Here is an 18,037-nt window from a genome sequence, read left to right on the forward strand (position 1 = left end):
TTAAACATTATATTGAGGCCCTAAAAGACGCAATAAATAAAAATGTTGAAACGGATGTATAGAATTTTTGAATCCTTTTCTTTTTGGCATTTTTGTAAGTTTTCCCCTGTCTAATTATTTTTTCTTTCTGTCGTTTCCTTTGATGATATTATGAATGTAATAGATACTAACACTGAGATCCTCTGTATGTGTATGTTGTTCTTGTTACGCAATAAAAAATAAAAATAAATAGTCCGAGATTTTTACCTGAACGCGATTATGCTAGTTTTGATTAGCAACCGAGCGGGTTTTGTTGTGCAGACCTGGCAACCCCGCGTGACGCTTCCCATTCCTGCTTGACATGTTTATATTTACTACTACAAATTCGCCGCGATAATGTACGACTTTTGACAAAGTACGGGCTTCTCTAGAGTCAATAATGCTGTACTTTAAACCCTGCCTTTTAAATGTGTGCAGACGCTGCTTTACAGAGACGATATTGTGGAGGAGAGGACTGTCTACTACACTAAGTATTCGTTATTGAAATAGTCCTTATGCTTCTGCTGTACAATCATGTTTCAAATGGCAATGTTAGTGACTTTATGCACATTTATAGAAAATATTGTGATTGTTAATGTCTGTTTCTGCACTGTTTGTCTTTGTCTTCAAGTAAAAACATCGTTAAAACGAGGTAAATCACCAGAGAAGCTATTATTGAAGTGTGTACAGTATTGTATGTGGCTGGTCTGTAATGCTGTGATTTATTGTATTTATATTTTATATATATATTTTATTGTTTTTCCAGATCTGTCAAGGACAAACCTTACCCGTCAGAAGATTTCGTCACATTTCCCTCATGCACACAAGGATGCAGCATTTCTGTCACAATTCATTTATTGTCCGTAAGTATTGTTTTCTTTCCTGAATTTTCTCAGTGAAAGTGCATGTTTTGAAACATTTTGTCCCGATAGAGCTGCATTCACAAGATGTTGTGGAGCAAGAGGGCTGTTTGGAGGAAGCCATGGCGGTGTTCACCAGCAGACTCTGGAGGACATTGCAGAAAATATCAGAGAACGCAAGTTCAAGAGAATTGTGGTGATGGCCGGAGCAGGCATCAGCACGCCCAGCGGCATCCCAGACTTCAGGTAAAGTAGGACTCAAAACACTGTTGTCCCTTATTTAGGGGTGTAACGGTCAGTTTTGGGGGTAACACATTACAAGTAACTTGAGGTATGTAATTGGATTACTTTTTCAAGTAACTAGTAAAGTAACGCATTACTTTTCAAATTTACAACAAAATACTTTTTCACATTTATTTGACTGACCGCTCTCCTGTCCCGGACGCGTTGTGTGTGAACATGATGATGATTGTAGTTCTAGACTAAATGTGAGCATTTTTTCATATCACTTGCACAATAAAGATTCAGTGCTGAATCTGAATCATGATAATGAATAAAATCAGGGGCTGGATTCACAAAACATTCTTAAGAATAAAATGATTCTTAACTTCCAATTTCTTCTTATTTTCTAACTTAAGAAAAAAAAAAGAATATTTTGTATTCCCAAAAACTTTTCTTAAGAATGTTCTTATCTTTTTTCTTATGATTGTTCTTAAGATAAAATTTAAGAAGTATTCATATTCATGAAAAGAATGCTCTGAAAGCTACACTGTGTAACTTTTTTAGTTAATTCTTAGCTAAAAACACAGTTCTTTCAAAAATATGTGCTCATTAATGTATATTTACTTCTTTCAAGTAATAAAGTATTCTCGTAAGTTTATAATATGCCATTGAAAATACATACGGTAAGGGGTTCGAATGCCGGTCGCCATGTTGCCCCTCCATCTTGCAAGTACATTAGCCAAAGAGGGACATATCCGTAAATTCAGGCTTCGCCTTTCGCGTTTTAACACTCGATGGCACCGTGTCCAATGTGGACGAGGTCGAACTGGAAGCCATGTTAATCTTGGACTAAATCGGACACCGTAGGAGTTAAAACAAAATCGGAATTGAGAGGAAGAGAAACTAATATTCAGTGATATACCTTTTCACCGCTAGATGGGGGAAAATATCACACAGTGTAGCTTTAAAAATCATTGTAAATAAGTTAGGATAACCTCCAACCTATCTTAAATACCCAAATGTAAGATGTTTAACGAATGTATTGGGTTGTTTCAAATATTAAGCATTACAACATAACAGTAGCTAGCTAATTATAATATTTATAACTAATAGTACCATATGGACGAGTATAAAACCAGCAAGCGTCAATAGCGGACGAGAAACCCCATATAATTTAAAAATACTACTGTTAATGTGTCACAAATTGTAGTTTTAAGATTTTTTCAGGCGAGAATGTAATTGTTTAAAGATTAATCTGTGGTTTATTTATAAAGAGAGCGCCTATTTTACAATTTTATCTGGTGTTTTCGGAGTTGTGAGATCCAGGCGATCAGTGGGTGTTCAGCGCTCATTAACCCCAGCGAGAGCAGCCTTTCCTCGGCCTGTCCTTCTGACGTCTGGCTCTGATGTCTCTGAGATATGATTCGTCTTGTGTAGATCTAACGGCCGATCTTTGGTACCCGAGCAGCGGGTAAATGGCTAGGCTCTTATAAAATAGCGATTTTACAGACACAGCACATTAAAAACACGACATTGAGTGATTAACTCCCGTCGTCAAGCCAGTCACGACGAAAATAGTCTCCACACTTATTATGATATCTATGGTAATCTGCAGGAAGCGCAAAAAGTACAAAATTAAGATGTTCTTAAGAAAATATTTGAGAACTTCTTAAGAATTTCTGGTGTGCAAAGACATAGAAAACGCCACGCAGCTGACACGCAACACAAACGCCACGCTCACGCCACACTTGCAGTGTGTAGCCGGCCTAACAGTGCAGAGCAGCGCAAGTGTTTAATTTCAATTAATTACTATGGAAGTTGAGCTTTTTTATAGTATAAAAATCTAAATGACGGCTTGTGCTGGTAATCGCACCGGTAAACACAGACTATCGCAGCTAGCCTAGATGACGTTTAGCTAGCATGCTCATGATTCTGTGTACCGTTATACCCCTAATACACCATTGCTTGCGTCTTTTCTCTAATCGTATTCCTCCCACAGATCGCCTGGCAGTGGTCTTTATGACAACCTTCAACAGTACAATCTGCCCTATGCTGAGGCCATTTTTGAAATAAACTACTTCCATCACAATCCAAACCCTTTTTTCGCTCTAGCCAAAGAGCTTTACCCTGGTAATTTCCAACCCAATCTGACGCACTACTTCATTCGCCTGCTTCACGATAAGGGGCAACTGCTCAGGATGTATACGCAAAACATTGACGGACTAGAGCGAGGTGAGCGTACTCCAGAAGACAACATGTACACTTCTGTATAAATCATTTATAAATGTCATTCACCGTTCATTGATTTCAGTGGCTGGCATTCCTCCGGAGATGTTGGTGGAGGCACATGGGACATTTGCCACGGCCACATGCACAGTTTGCCGAAGGGATTACAAGGGAGAGGAACTCCGGGTAAGGATGTGTCGCTGAACTACTTATAAAAAGGGGGCGCGGCAAAACTAAGGGATAGTGTAAATCGCAGAAGAAACCTCTTCAGGGTGATATAAGACCTGTCAAATTGAAGATACATTGAAAATATTTGTATCCAAATTGAACTATGGTATTGATGAACTACTACATGACAAAGCCTTGTCTGAAAGTTTGAAGATTTTAATCAAAGAAGTAAATAAAATGTTATTAAAATGTTCTAGCACACTGTAAACATTTTAGCAAGTTGTTCGCATATTTTAACACGATGTAAAACACTTTTAGCAAATTGATTTAGCACAGTTGTTAGCATGTTTAAACATGTTAACATGATTTAACACATTGCTAGCATTTTTCTACCAATTTTTAGCACCTTGCAAATATGTTTTAGCATGTTGCTAACATGATTTAGCAAGTTGCTACTATGTTTCTAACATGATATAGCACATTGTTAACATGTTTTAGTGTTTTAGCATGATTTAGTAAAGTTGATACCATGTTTCTAACATGATATAGCACATTGGTAACATGTTTTAGTGTTTTAACATGATTTAACACGTTTGCTACCATGTTTTAACATGATATAGCATATTGCTAACATGTTTTAGTGTTTTAACATGATTTAGTAAAGTTGCTACTATGTTTCTAACATGATATAGCACATATTTAACATGTTTTAGCATGATTTAGTAAAGTTGCTACCATGTTTCTAACATGATATAGCACATATTTAACATGTTTTAGCATGATTTAGTAAAGTTGCTACCATGTTTCTAACATGATATAGCACATTGCTAACATGTTTTAGTGTTTTAGATTAGATTAGATTAGATTAGATTCAACTTTATTGTCATTACACAAGTACAAGTACAAGGCAACGAAATGCAGTTGGTTTTTTAGCATGATTTAGTAAAGTTGCTACCATGTTTCTAACATGATATTGAAGTTCATTCAAAGTTTCATTTTGAACGATTGAATAATTACGTTAAATTATTATCCACACGAACTTCACATTCAGTCATTGTGCACAAAATAAATCATCAGAAATATTGCTGACTTGTGCGTCTCAACCGCCCTCTTTACTTTCATCCTAATGCCCGTTAGTTGTCCGTGGATTGGCGTAGGCTATATTTATCGTTGAAAATTGAAACGTCATTTAAAATCGATTTTAGAATCGATTCAATGAACACTTGTGTCTCAAAAATCGAACAGGATTTTTTTACAAAAGGGACAGCCCTATTTGCTACCGTGTTTTAACATGATATAGCACATTATTAACATGTTTTAGTGTTTTAGCATGATTAAGTAAAGTTGCTACCATGTTTTTAACATGGTATAGCACATTGCTAACATGTTTTAGCATGATTTAAAAAGTTGCTACCATGTTTCTAACATGATATAGCATATTGCTAACATGTTTTAGTGTTTTAACATGATTTAGTAAAGTTGCTACCATGTTTCTAACATGATATAGCACATTGCTAACATGTTTTAGTGTTTTAACATGATTTAGTAAAGTTGCTACCATGTTTCTAACATGATATAGCACATTGCTAACATGTTTTAGTGTTTTAGCATGATTTAGTAAAGTTGCTACCATGTTTCTAACATGATATAGCTCATTGCTAACATGTTTTAGTGTTTTAGCATGATTAAGTAAAGTTGCTACCATGTTTCTAACATGGTATAGCACATTGCTAACATGTTTTAGCATGATTAAGTAAAGTTGCTACCATGTTTCTAACATGATATAGCACACTGCTAACATGTTTTAGTGTTTTAGCATGATTTAGTAAAGTTGCTACCATGTTTCTAACATGATATAGCTCATTGTTAACATGTTTTAGTGTTTTAGCATGATTTAGTAAAGTTGCTACCATGTTTCTAACATGATATAGCACATTGCTAACATGTTTTAGTGTTTTAACATGATTTAGTAAAGTTGCTACCATGTTTCTAACATGATATAGCACATTGCTAACATGTTTTAGTGTTTTAGCATGATTTAGTAAAGTTGCTACCATGTTTCTAACATGATATAGCTCATTGCTAACATGTTTTAGTGTTTTAGCATGATTAAGTAAAGTTGCTACCATGTTTCTAACATGGTATAGCACATTGCTAACATGTTTTAGCATGATTAAGTAAAGTTGCTACCATGTTTCTAACATGATATAGCACACTGCTAACATGTTTTAGTGTTTTAGCATGATTTAGTAAAGTTGCTACCATGTTTCTAACATGATATAGCACACTGCTAACATGTTTTAGTGTTTTAGCATGATTTAGTAAAGTTGATACCATGTTTCTAACATGATATAGCACATTGGTAACATGTTTTAGTGTTTTAACATGATTTAACACGTTTGCTACCATGTTTTAACATGATATAGCATATTGCTAACATGTTTTAGTGTTTTAACATGATTTAGTAAAGTTGCTACTATGTTTCTAACATGATATAGCACATATTTAACATGTTTTAGCATGATTTAGTAAAGTTGCTACCATGTTTCTAACATGATATAGCACATATTTAACATGTTTTAGCATGATTTAGTAAAGTTGCTACCATGTTTCTAACATGATATAGCACATTGCTAACATGTTTTAGTGTTTTAGATTAGATTAGATTAGATTCAACTTTATTGTCATTACACAAGTACAAGTACAAGGCAACGAAATGCAGTTGGTTTTTTAGCATGATTTAGTAAAGTTGCTACCATGTTTCTAACATGATATTGAAGTTCATTCAAAGTTTCATTTTGAACGATTGAATAATTACGTTAAATTATTATCCACACGAACTTCACATTCAGTCATTGTGCACAAAATAAATCATCAGAAATATTGCTGACTTGTGCGTCTCAACCGCCCTCTTTACTTTCATCCTAATGCCCGTTAGTTGTCCGTGGATTGGCGTAGGCTATATTTATCGTTGAAAATGAAAACGTCATTTAAAATCGATTTTAGAATCGATTCAATGAACACTTGTGTCTCAAAAATCGAACAGGATTTTTTTACAAAAGGGACAGCCCTATTTGCTACCGTGTTTTAACATGATATAGCACATTATTAACATGTTTTAGTGTTTTAGCATGATTAAGTAAAGTTGCTACCATGTTTTTAACATGGTATAGCACATTGCTAACATGTTTTAGCATGATTTAAAAAGTTGCTACCATGTTTCTAACATGATATAGCATATTGCTAACATGTTTTAGTGTTTTAACATGATTTAGTAAAGTTGCTACCATGTTTCTAACATGATATAGCACATTGCTAACATGTTTTAGTGTTTTAACATGATTTAGTAAAGTTGCTACCATGTTTCTAACATGATATAGCACATTGCTAACATGTTTTAGTGTTTTAGCATGATTTAGTAAAGTTGCTACCATGTTTCTAACATGATATAGCTCATTGCTAACATGTTTTAGTGTTTTAGCATGATTAAGTAAAGTTGCTACCATGTTTCTAACATGGTATAGCACATTGCTAACATGTTTTAGCATGATTAAGTAAAGTTGCTACCATGTTTCTAACATGATATAGCACACTGCTAACATGTTTTAGTGTTTTAGCATGATTTAGTAAAGTTGCTACCATGTTTCTAACATGATATAGCTCATTGTTAACATGTTTTAGTGTTTTAGCATGATTTAGTAAAGTTGCTACCATGTTTCTAACATGATATAGCACATTGCTAACATGTTTTAGTGTTTTAACATGATTTAGTAAAGTTGCTACCATGTTTCTAACATGATATAGCACATTGCTAACATGTTTTAGTGTTTTAGCATGATTTAGTAAAGTTGCTACCATGTTTCTAACATGATATAGCTCATTGCTAACATGTTTTAGTGTTTTAGCATGATTAAGTAAAGTTGCTACCATGTTTCTAACATGGTATAGCACATTGCTAACATGTTTTAGCATGATTAAGTAAAGTTGCTACCATGTTTCTAACATGATATAGCACACTGCTAACATGTTTTAGTGTTTTAGCATGATTTAGTAAAGTTGCTACCATGTTTCTAACATGATATAGCACACTGCTAACATGTTTTAGTGTTTTAGCATGATTAAGTAAAGTTGCTACCATGTTTTTAACATGGTATAGCACATTGCTAACATGTTTTAGCATGATTTAAAAAGTTGCTACCATGTTTCTAACATGATATAGCATATTGCTAACATGTTTTAGTGTTTTAACATGATTTAGTAAAGTTGCTACCATGTTTCTAACATGATATAGCACATTGCTAACATGTTTTAGTGTTTTAACATGATTTAGTAAAGTTGCTACCATGTTTCTAACATGATATAGCACATTGCTAACATGTTTTAGTGTTTTAGCATGATTTAGTAAAGTTGCTACCATGTTTCTAACATGATATAGCTCATTGCTAACATGTTTTAGTGTTTTAGCATGATTAAGTAAAGTTGCTACCATGTTTCTAACATGGTATAGCACATTGCTAACATGTTTTAGCATGATTAAGTAAAGTTGCTACCATGTTTCTAACATGATATAGCACACTGCTAACATGTTTTAGTGTTTTAGCATGATTTAGTAAAGTTGCTACCATGTTTCTAACATGATATAGCTCATTGTTAACATGTTTTAGTGTTTTAGCATGATTTAGTAAAGTTGCTACCATGTTTCTAACATGATATAGCACATTGCTAACATGTTTTAGTGTTTTAACATGATTTAGTAAAGTTGCTACCATGTTTCTAACATGATATAGCACATTGCTAACATGTTTTAGTGTTTTAGCATGATTTAGTAAAGTTGCTACCATGTTTCTAACATGATATAGCTCATTGCTAACATGTTTTAGTGTTTTAGCATGATTAAGTAAAGTTGCTACCATGTTTCTAACATGGTATAGCACATTGCTAACATGTTTTAGCATGATTAAGTAAAGTTGCTACCATGTTTCTAACATGATATAGCACACTGCTAACATGTTTTAGTGTTTTAGCATGATTTAGTAAAGTTGCTACCATGTTTCTAACATGATATAGCACACTGCTAACATGTTTTAGTGTTTTAGCATGATTTAGTAAAGTTGATACCATGTTTCTAACATGATATAGCACATTGGTAACATGTTTTAGTGTTTTAACATGATTTAACACGTTTGCTACCATGTTTTAACATGATATAGCATATTGCTAACATGTTTTAGTGTTTTAACATGATTTAGTAAAGTTGCTACTATGTTTCTAACATGATATAGCACATATTTAACATGTTTTAGCATGATTTAGTAAAGTTGCTACCATGTTTCTAACATGATATAGCACATATTTAACATGTTTTAGCATGATTTAGTAAAGTTGCTACCATGTTTCTAACATGATATAGCACATTGCTAACATGTTTTAGTGTTTTAGATTAGATTAGATTAGATTAGATTCAACTTTATTGTCATTACACAAGTACAAGTACAAGGCAACGAAATGCAGTTGGTTTTTTAGCATGATTTAGTAAAGTTGCTACCATGTTTCTAACATGATATTGAAGTTCATTCAAAGTTTCATTTTGAACGATTGAATAATTACGTTAAATTATTATCCACACGAACTTCACATTCAGTCATTGTGCACAAAATAAATCATCAGAAATATTGCTGACTTGTGCGTCTCAACCGCCCTCTTTACTTTCATCCTAATGCCCGTTAGTTGTCCGTGGATTGGCGTAGGCTATATTTATCGTTGAAAATGAAAACGTCATTTAAAATCGATTTTAGAATCGATTCAATGAACACTTGTGTCTCAAAAATCGAACAGGATTTTTTTACAAAAGGGACAGCCCTATTTGCTACCGTGTTTTAACATGATATAGCACATTATTAACATGTTTTAGTGTTTTAGCATGATTAAGTAAAGTTGCTACCATGTTTTTAACATGGTATAGCACATTGCTAACATGTTTTAGCATGATTTAAAAAGTTGCTACCATGTTTCTAACATGATATAGCATATTGCTAACATGTTTTAGTGTTTTAACATGATTTAGTAAAGTTGCTACCATGTTTCTAACATAATATAGCACATTGCTAATATGTTTTAGTGTTTTAACATGATTTAGTAAAGTTGCTACCATGTTTCTAACATGATATAGCACATTGCTAACATGTTTTAGTGTTTTAGCATGATTTAGTAAAGTTGCTACCATGTTTCTAACATGATATAGCTCATTGCTAACATGTTTTAGTGTTTTAGCATGATTAAGTAAAGTTGCTACCATGTTTCTAACATGGTATAGCACATTGCTAACATGTTTTAGCATGATTAAGTAAAGTTGCTACCATGTTTCTAACATGATATAGCACACTGCTAACATGTTTTAGTGTTTTAGCATGATTTAGTAAAGTTGCTACCATGTTTCTAACATGATATAGCTCATTGTTAACATGTTTTAGTGTTTTAGCATGATTTAGTAAAGTTGCTACCATGTTTCTAACATGATATAGCACATTGCTAACATGTTTTAGTGTTTTAACATGATTTAGTAAAGTTGCTACCATGTTTCTAACATGATATAGCACATTGCTAACATGTTTTAGTGTTTTAGCATGATTTAGTAAAGTTGCTACCATGTTTCTAACATGATATAGCTCATTGCTAACATGTTTTAGTGTTTTAGCATGATTAAGTAAAGTTGCTACCATGTTTCTAACATGGTATAGCACATTGCTAACATGTTTTAGCATGATTAAGTAAAGTTGCTACCATGTTTCTAACATGATATAGCACACTGCTAACATGTTTTAGTGTTTTAGCATGATTTAGTAAAGTTGCTACCATGTTTCTAACATGATATAGCACACTGCTAACATGTTTTAGTGTTTTAGCATGATTTAGTAAAGTTGCTACCATGTTTCTAACATGATATAGCTCATTGCTAACATGTTTTAGTGTTTTAGCATGATTAAGTAAAGTTGCTACCATGTTTCTAACATGGTATAGCACATTGCTAACATGTTTTAGCATGATTAAGTAAAGTTGCTACCATGTTTCTAACATGATATAGCATATTGGTAACATGTTTTAGTGTTTTAACATGATTTAACATGTTTGCTACCTTATTTCTAAAATGGTATAACACATTGCTAACATGTTTTAGTGTTTTAACATGATTTAGTAAAGTTGCTACCATGTTTCTAACATGATATAGCACATTGCTAACATGTTTTAGTGTTTTAACATGATTTAGTAAAGTTGCTACCATGTTTCTAACATGATATAGCACATTGCTAACATGTTTTAGTGTTTTAACATGATTTAGTAAAGTTGCTACCATGTTTCTAACATGATATAGCACATTGCTAACATGTTTTAGTGTTTTAACATGATTTAGTAAAGTTGCTACCATGTTTCTAACATGATATAGCACATTGCTAACATGTTTTAGTGTTTTAACATGATTTAGTAAAGTTGCTACCATGTTTCTAACATGATATAGCATTTTGCTAACATGTTTTAGTGTTTTAGCATTATTTAGTAAAGTTGCTACCATGTTTCTAACATGATATAGCACATAATGTGTTTAATGCATGTTTTAGCATTATTTAACACATTGCTAGCATGTTTTAACATGCTGACATGATTTAACACATTGCCAACATGATTTAGCACTTGCTGGCATGTTTTAACATGTGGTTAGCATGATTTAACACTGCTAGTACGTTTCTAGAATTATTTAGCACATTGCTAGTATGTTCTAGCACATTAATAGAATGTTTTAGCACATTGCTAGCATGATTTAGCATTGGAATAACAGATTAACCAACTAATTTATGACAAGCATGTCAACCTAAATATTTGGCTGTGATTTGATCATGTATTTTTGATTCTGGTTGTCTCCCGATAGAGTGACATCACAGAAGGAGAAATACCCAGATGCCCTTCGTGTAGAGGAATCATCAAGCCTGATATCGTGTTCTTCGGCGAGGAGCTCCCTCAGCAGTTCTTCAGCTACCTGAGGGACTTCCCCATCGCAGACTTACTCATCGTCATGGGAACGTCTCTGGAGGTGAGGAGGAGGAGGAGGAGGAGGAGGAGGAGGAGGAGGGTTGTTCTCTCTGGACCAATCACAGTGCCAGACCAAGACCATATTTTACACCTGAACTCACTGTATTTATGTGTCTGGGCCATATCTGGTTCACATGGGGCCCATTTCTGTCACGCGAGAAATACAATCATGCTCTGGTACGTCATAATGATCCGAATTATGACATACAAAATCAAAATTATGAGACGAAAAGTCAAAATTGTTTAACATTTTGACATACTAAATGGAAATTATGACTTAAAATCATAATTATGAAATTAAAAGTAGATAATTTGACTTTTTATCTTATAATCATGACTTTTTAATGTAGTAATTTAGATTTTTGTATCTCATATTTCGGACTTTCTGTCATAATTTTGACTTTTTAAGTCATAATTTCACATTTTCATCTCATAATTGACATAGTATGTTAGTTTCGATTTATGTCATAATTTAGATTTTTTTTGTCTCATTATTTTAATTATTTAATCTCATAGTTTTGACTCTTCATCTCATAATTATCTCTTTTTAATTTTGTAATTTTGACTTTTTAAATCATATTTTTTCTTCTTTGCATCTCATAATTGACCTAATATATAATTTCGATTTATCATAATTTCGATTATTTTTGTCATAATTTTGATTTTTTTGTTTTAGTCATCATTTAAACTTTTTAATCTTGTAATTTTGATTTATCGTAATTTTGACTTTTTAATCTAATCATTTTGATTTATAATTTTGATTTTTTTCATCTAATAATTTTGATTTATCATAATATTTATCATAATCATTTATCTTTTTCATCTCATAATTATGACTTAGTATATCACAATTTCGACTTTTTAAGTCATAATTGTAACTTTTATTATCATCATCATGTCTTTGAGCACCACTGAGAAAATGTGAGAAAGATTTATAATAAGCGTTTCAATAGAAATGAATATAGATTATTGCATTGACAGGTATAACTTTTTATAGTTGTATCATTATCTGTAGACGTTAGAAAGTCACGTGATTATTTCCATTTTGCATAAAGGCTCATTTTGCATATTCTAACAACACATTTTTGGATGTATAGCACAGATACATTCACTTTATTTGTTTTCATAGTGTTTGGACAGGATGTGGAATAACAGTGTTAAAATAATGTACTTTTTTAATAATAAATATTTCAGAGTAATCCATTACCAAAATAATTGATAGTTGCTGCCCTGACTAACCTATAAAAATGTAACATAAAAGGGAAAGTGTATATTTTAGGTGTTGTAATTGGCCAACAATTAATCTGAGGTCATAAAGCAGAACGTAAATGAATACTTGGAAACGGTTGTGTTAAAATGTTTAGATTTTTTAATATAATCATTTCAATTTATGTTATAATTTCTATTCGAAATTCATGTTTTCTACTTTTCATCTCATAATTATAACTTTAATCTTGTAATTTAGATTTTTTTTAATCTAATAATTTTTATTTATCTCATAATGTCGATTTTTTTAATATATAATTTTGACTGTCATAATTTCGACTCATCTCATAATTATGATTTAAATCATAAGTTTGACTTTTTAATTTCGTAATTTAGACTTTTTAAATCATATTCTCTACTTTTCATCTCATAATTGACCTAATATATCATTTTGATCTATCATAATTTCGTTTTATGTCATAATTGCGATTCGAAATTCATCATTTCAACTTTTCATCTCATAATTATAACTTTAATCTTGTCATTTTGATTTTTTTAATCTCATAATGTCGACTTTTTAATTCATAATATAGATTTTTTTAAATCTAATAATTTAGATTTAAATCGTAATTTTGACTTTTTAAATCATATTTTCTACTTTTCATCTCATAATTTACCTAATATATAATTTTGATTTAAGTCATAATTTAGTCATCATTTTAACTTTTTAATTTTGTAATTTTGACTTTTTAATATAATAATTTCAATTTATGTCATAATTTTGATTCGAAATTCATGTTTTCAACTTTTCATCTCATAATTATAACTTTAATCTTGTCATTTTGATTTTTTTAATCTCATAATGTCGACTTTTTAATTCATAATATAGATTTTTTAAAATCTAATAATTTTGATTTAAATCGTAATTTTGACTTTTTAAATCATATTTTCTACTTTTCATCTCATAATTTACCTAATATATAATTTTGATTTAAGTCATAATTTAGTCATCATTTTAACTTTTTAATTTTGTAATTTTGACTTTTTAATATAATAATTTCAATTTATGTCATAATTTTGATTCGAAATTCATGTTTTCTACTTTTCATCTCATAATTATAATTTTAATCTTGTCATTTTTACTTTTTAATCTAATAATTTTTTAATATCATAATTGTGACCTTTTTAATCTCATAATGTCGATTTTTTTTAAATTAATAATTTAGATTTTTTAATATCATTTTGACCGTCATAATTTTGACTCTTCATCTCATAATTAGGATTTAAGTCATAAGTTTGACTTTTTAAATCATATTTTCTACTTTTCATCTCATAATTGACCTAATATATAATTGATTTATCATAATTTAGAATTTTTTTTTGTCATCATTTTAACTTTTCAATTTTGACTTTTTAATATAATAATTTTTTATTATACGGTCATAATTTCGACTCATCTCATAATTATGATTTAAATCATAAGTTTGATTTTTTAATTTCGTAATTTAGACTTTTTCAATCATATTCTCTACTTTTCATCTCATAATTGACCTAATATATCATTTTGATTTATCATAATTTCGTTTCATGTCATAATTGCGATTCGAAATTCATCATTTCAACTTTTCATCTCATAATTATAACTTTAATCTTGTCATTTTGATTTTTTTTATCTCATAATGTCGAATTTTTAATTCCTAATATAGATTTTTTTTAAATCTAATCATTTTGATTTAAATAATAATTTTGACGTTTTAATTCATATTTTCATAAAGCAGAACGTAAATGAATACTTGTAACGGTTGTGTTATATACCAAGCATACCTTCTGCAGGGCATTTTCAGAAATCCTCATGGTGTTGTGTAACCATATGACCAGCAGATGTCACTGTTGAGCTGCTGCTTTCACACAGGCCGTGTTGTGCTGATTGTTAGGTGGAGCCCTTCTCCAGCCTGGCCAGTGCCGTGCGCGGGTCTGTGTCACGGCTTTTGCTCAATCGAGATCTTGTGGGGCCGTTTGCTTGGGGGTCCCAACGTCACAACGACGTGGCCGAGCTGGGGGACGTAGTTAGTGGGGTAAAAAAGCTGGTGGACCTCCTGGGATGGAAGCAGGAATTAGAAGCCCTAATGAATGCCGGCGGAGACGAGGTGAGTTATAATCAATCTCTGTTCTTACATGTATAAATCATATCAGTACATGCATGCAGATTAGTCTGATGTACTCAGCGGACCATTCATGAAATTCTGTATTCTATAAGAGTTATGGAGAAATACATATTTCATGCTCCTCTCGCAGAAAAGGATATATATATATATATATATTCATATACATCATTTGCCAGAATGTTCTTCATGACCTTCATTTTAAAGACTAGTCGGATTGACAAAACGGCTTGAACTGTTTCTTTCTTTTTTGGGAAAAATATAAATTTTGATTCTCACTTCAAAGCATGATATATCGGCCACCATATCGGTATCAGACGATATATGTTCATTTTTAATCTTATTCTTATCAGCCGATAAGAAAATTTGGCCGATATAAGCCGATAAATAATGTATTATTTCCTTCAGCTGAGACACTTCAAACGCGCACTGTTCTCCATGATGGGTTTGAATTGCTTGAAATATGATTTATCGGCCAATATATCGTCATCGGTCATCAAATATAAAGAATTATCGGTTATCGGTATCTGCCAAAATGTTCATATCGTGTATCCCTACTTTAGATTTATCGGCCAATATATCAGTTACCAAATATAAAGAATTATCGATATGAGCCAAAATGTTCATATCAGTGCATCCTTGATTTAGATTTATCGGTTATCAAATATAAAGAATTATCGGTCATCGATGTCGGCCAAAAAATGAATATCGGGGCATCCCTAATTTAGATTTATCGGGCAAAATACCGGTTATCAATTATAAAGAATTAACATTATCGATATCGGACAAAATGTTCACACCGGTGTATCCCTACTTTAGATTTATCGGCCAATATATCGGTTATCAAATATAAAGAATGATCAGTTATTGATATCGGCCAAAATTGTAGTATCGGTGTATCCCTACTTTAGATTTATCAGCCAATATATCAGTTATCAAATATAAAGAATTAACGTTATCGGCCAAAATTTTTATATCGGCGCATCCCTAATTTAGAATTATCGGCCAATATATCGGTTATCAAATATAAAGAATTAACATTATCAGCCAAAATTTTCATATCGGTGTATCCCTAATTTAGATTTATGGGCCTATATATCGGTTATCAAATATAAAGAATTATCGGTTACCGCCTTAGAAATATAAAGAATTATCGGTTATCATATCATCCAAAATGTTCATATCAGTGCATCCCTACTTCAAAACACCAAAAAACTAGAAGCATCTAAAGTTTTTTCTGTTCTTCTCGATAGGCTTCAATAAACAAGGAGGAGTGAACTACCAAATGTCATCTTGACATGGGATCTGGAGACCCAGAATGGGCCTGATTGTTGGTCGGCCCCTTCATTGAGCTCTTTCTCAGTAGTGAGCATGTGTGCACAAGTGGGAGTGAGTTTCATTTGATGACACGGTGAACTAATTCAACCGTAAATGTGTGAATGATTCATGAATCTGCATGATATGTGTATCTGACATTCAGCGTCTGGCTCATCATTGTGTGATTCATCATCGCCACCTTGAGGAATAAAGGTGAATTGCCCTTTTTGAGTCATCAGAGATTCAATTATTGTTGCACAAAAAATATGCTTACACTATTACATACCTGGGTCATTAATGACCCTATACAAAAAAATGAGGAATCAGACATTTATTTATATTTGTTGTTCAACATTCACTGCACGTTAAAACATCACACTCTTACTTGTTTGGGACAAACTGAGTATCATTAGAAAGATTAAAATGTCCAGCTTTGATATTTGACCAGTGTTTATGATAAAACTAGGTTGCAGTGACATTCATTTATAAATGTATGTCAGGAGTGCAAAATAATCTGTAATTTGTACTATTTTGAATAGAATAATCCAGTTCATTCACATCTGCTCCGGTTTGTTGATTTATGTTGATTTATTCTCACATGTTTGCAAAATATTTTATCACACAGAATACCATTTCTATTAATTTCCCACTGAATTATGCGATCCGAAGAGCTGAACGAGCGCTCAGAGCGAGCTCTGTCTCTCCTGTTTCTGGTCTGAGCACTTATTCGATCTCTCGAGCTGTCAATCATCTTACGCGAGTCAACGTGACCATAATAGACCAACACAGATTCTGTATTTATTCATACACTCATGGTGCAAACAGTGGAAAAAATAGCACAAACAGCAAAAGCAATTATCCCAAACCATGTCTTCAGATTACGAAAAAGTTGCAAATAATGATGAACTTCAGTAATTTGAACTAAAACGTATCATGTGCGAATGAAAATGTATGAATGCATATTTGTCATTTTAACTGAACTCAGGACTGGTGGTGGAGCTTAAGACATAATAAAACTAAACATAATACTGATAAGATAATACTATGAATTCGACTGCTAATAAAAATAAACCGCACTAAGGATTAATGAGCTTCTGGGTGCATGAATATTAATCACGTTGTCAGCGCTCATTCAAATTGATTTGCTGAAATCAAAACAGGCACAGTAATGAGTGCGCACCAGCCAATGAGATTCCCATTTGTGCATTAGTTTCTTCCCGTTCATAAAGGCTGAATAATTCCAAATGAACGCCGTTATTTTACAGGAATATACAACAAAGAATATTGTTTACATGTAGCACGTCAATTCTGTGTGGCATAAGTCTCTCTCGTTCTCTCTTTGAGTGTGTGTGAAACACTGAGCGCTCTCACTCACGCGCCTCACACTAGTGTTTACTGTGCGTCAAATACACTGCGCATTAGGGATGCAACAATACAGTTAGTCCACGGTTCAATACATACCTCGGTTTTTAACCACGGTTCGGTTCTGATAAATAAAACACTACATAGACTTCACTATAAAATATACATTGATTCTTAGCTACTGTATAAGTTTTTCAGCCAAGAGCAGTGAGTGATTTTCTATTTGTCTTTTGTTGTTGTATTAACATTAAAGGGATAGTTCATTCAAAAAATGAAAATTCTGTCATTGAGAAATGAATAGGTTTGGAACAATATTAGAGTAAATAATGACATAATTTTAGAGGTGAACTGTCCCTTTAAGGACAGCGTGTTCACTATAGGCTGCGCTGCTGTCACTTTAAGACCTGCACGCAT

At 32.3% G+C, this 18,037-nt stretch overlaps 2 protein-coding genes across 7 annotated transcripts in view; one reads left to right on the forward strand and one right to left on the reverse strand.

Annotated features, from left to right (window-relative positions):
* Positions 1–18,037, reverse strand: part of drd4b (dopamine receptor D4b) — a 473,608-nt gene that overhangs the window by 411,996 nt on the left and 43,575 nt on the right. The window lies entirely within an intron of this gene.
* Positions 311–16,487, forward strand: sirt3 (sirtuin 3). Of its 3 annotated transcripts, XM_079806373.1 has the most exons (10): positions 311–377; positions 457–509; positions 650–670; positions 785–881; positions 951–1,124; positions 3,100–3,332; positions 3,412–3,512; positions 11,416–11,577; positions 14,717–14,929; positions 16,198–16,487. In XM_079806373.1, exons 5-10 carry the CDS (start codon positions 1,078–1,080, stop codon positions 16,219–16,221), a joined length of 780 nt encoding a protein of 259 aa, XP_079662499.1. In that variant the 5' UTR covers positions 311–377; positions 457–509; positions 650–670; positions 785–881; positions 951–1,077; the 3' UTR covers positions 16,222–16,487. The 3 variants fall into 3 exon arrangements, with proteins under 3 accessions (XP_079662499.1, XP_079662498.1, XP_079662497.1); XM_079806372.1 differs by having other exon boundaries at positions 314–509; XM_079806371.1 differs by lacking the exons at positions 311–377; positions 457–509 and having other exon boundaries at positions 529–670.

This window comes from Gobio gobio (genome assembly GCF_949357685.1).
Source record: "Gobio gobio genome assembly, chromosome: 2".
Lineage (NCBI taxonomy): Eukaryota > Metazoa > Chordata > Actinopteri > Cypriniformes > Gobionidae > Gobio > Gobio gobio.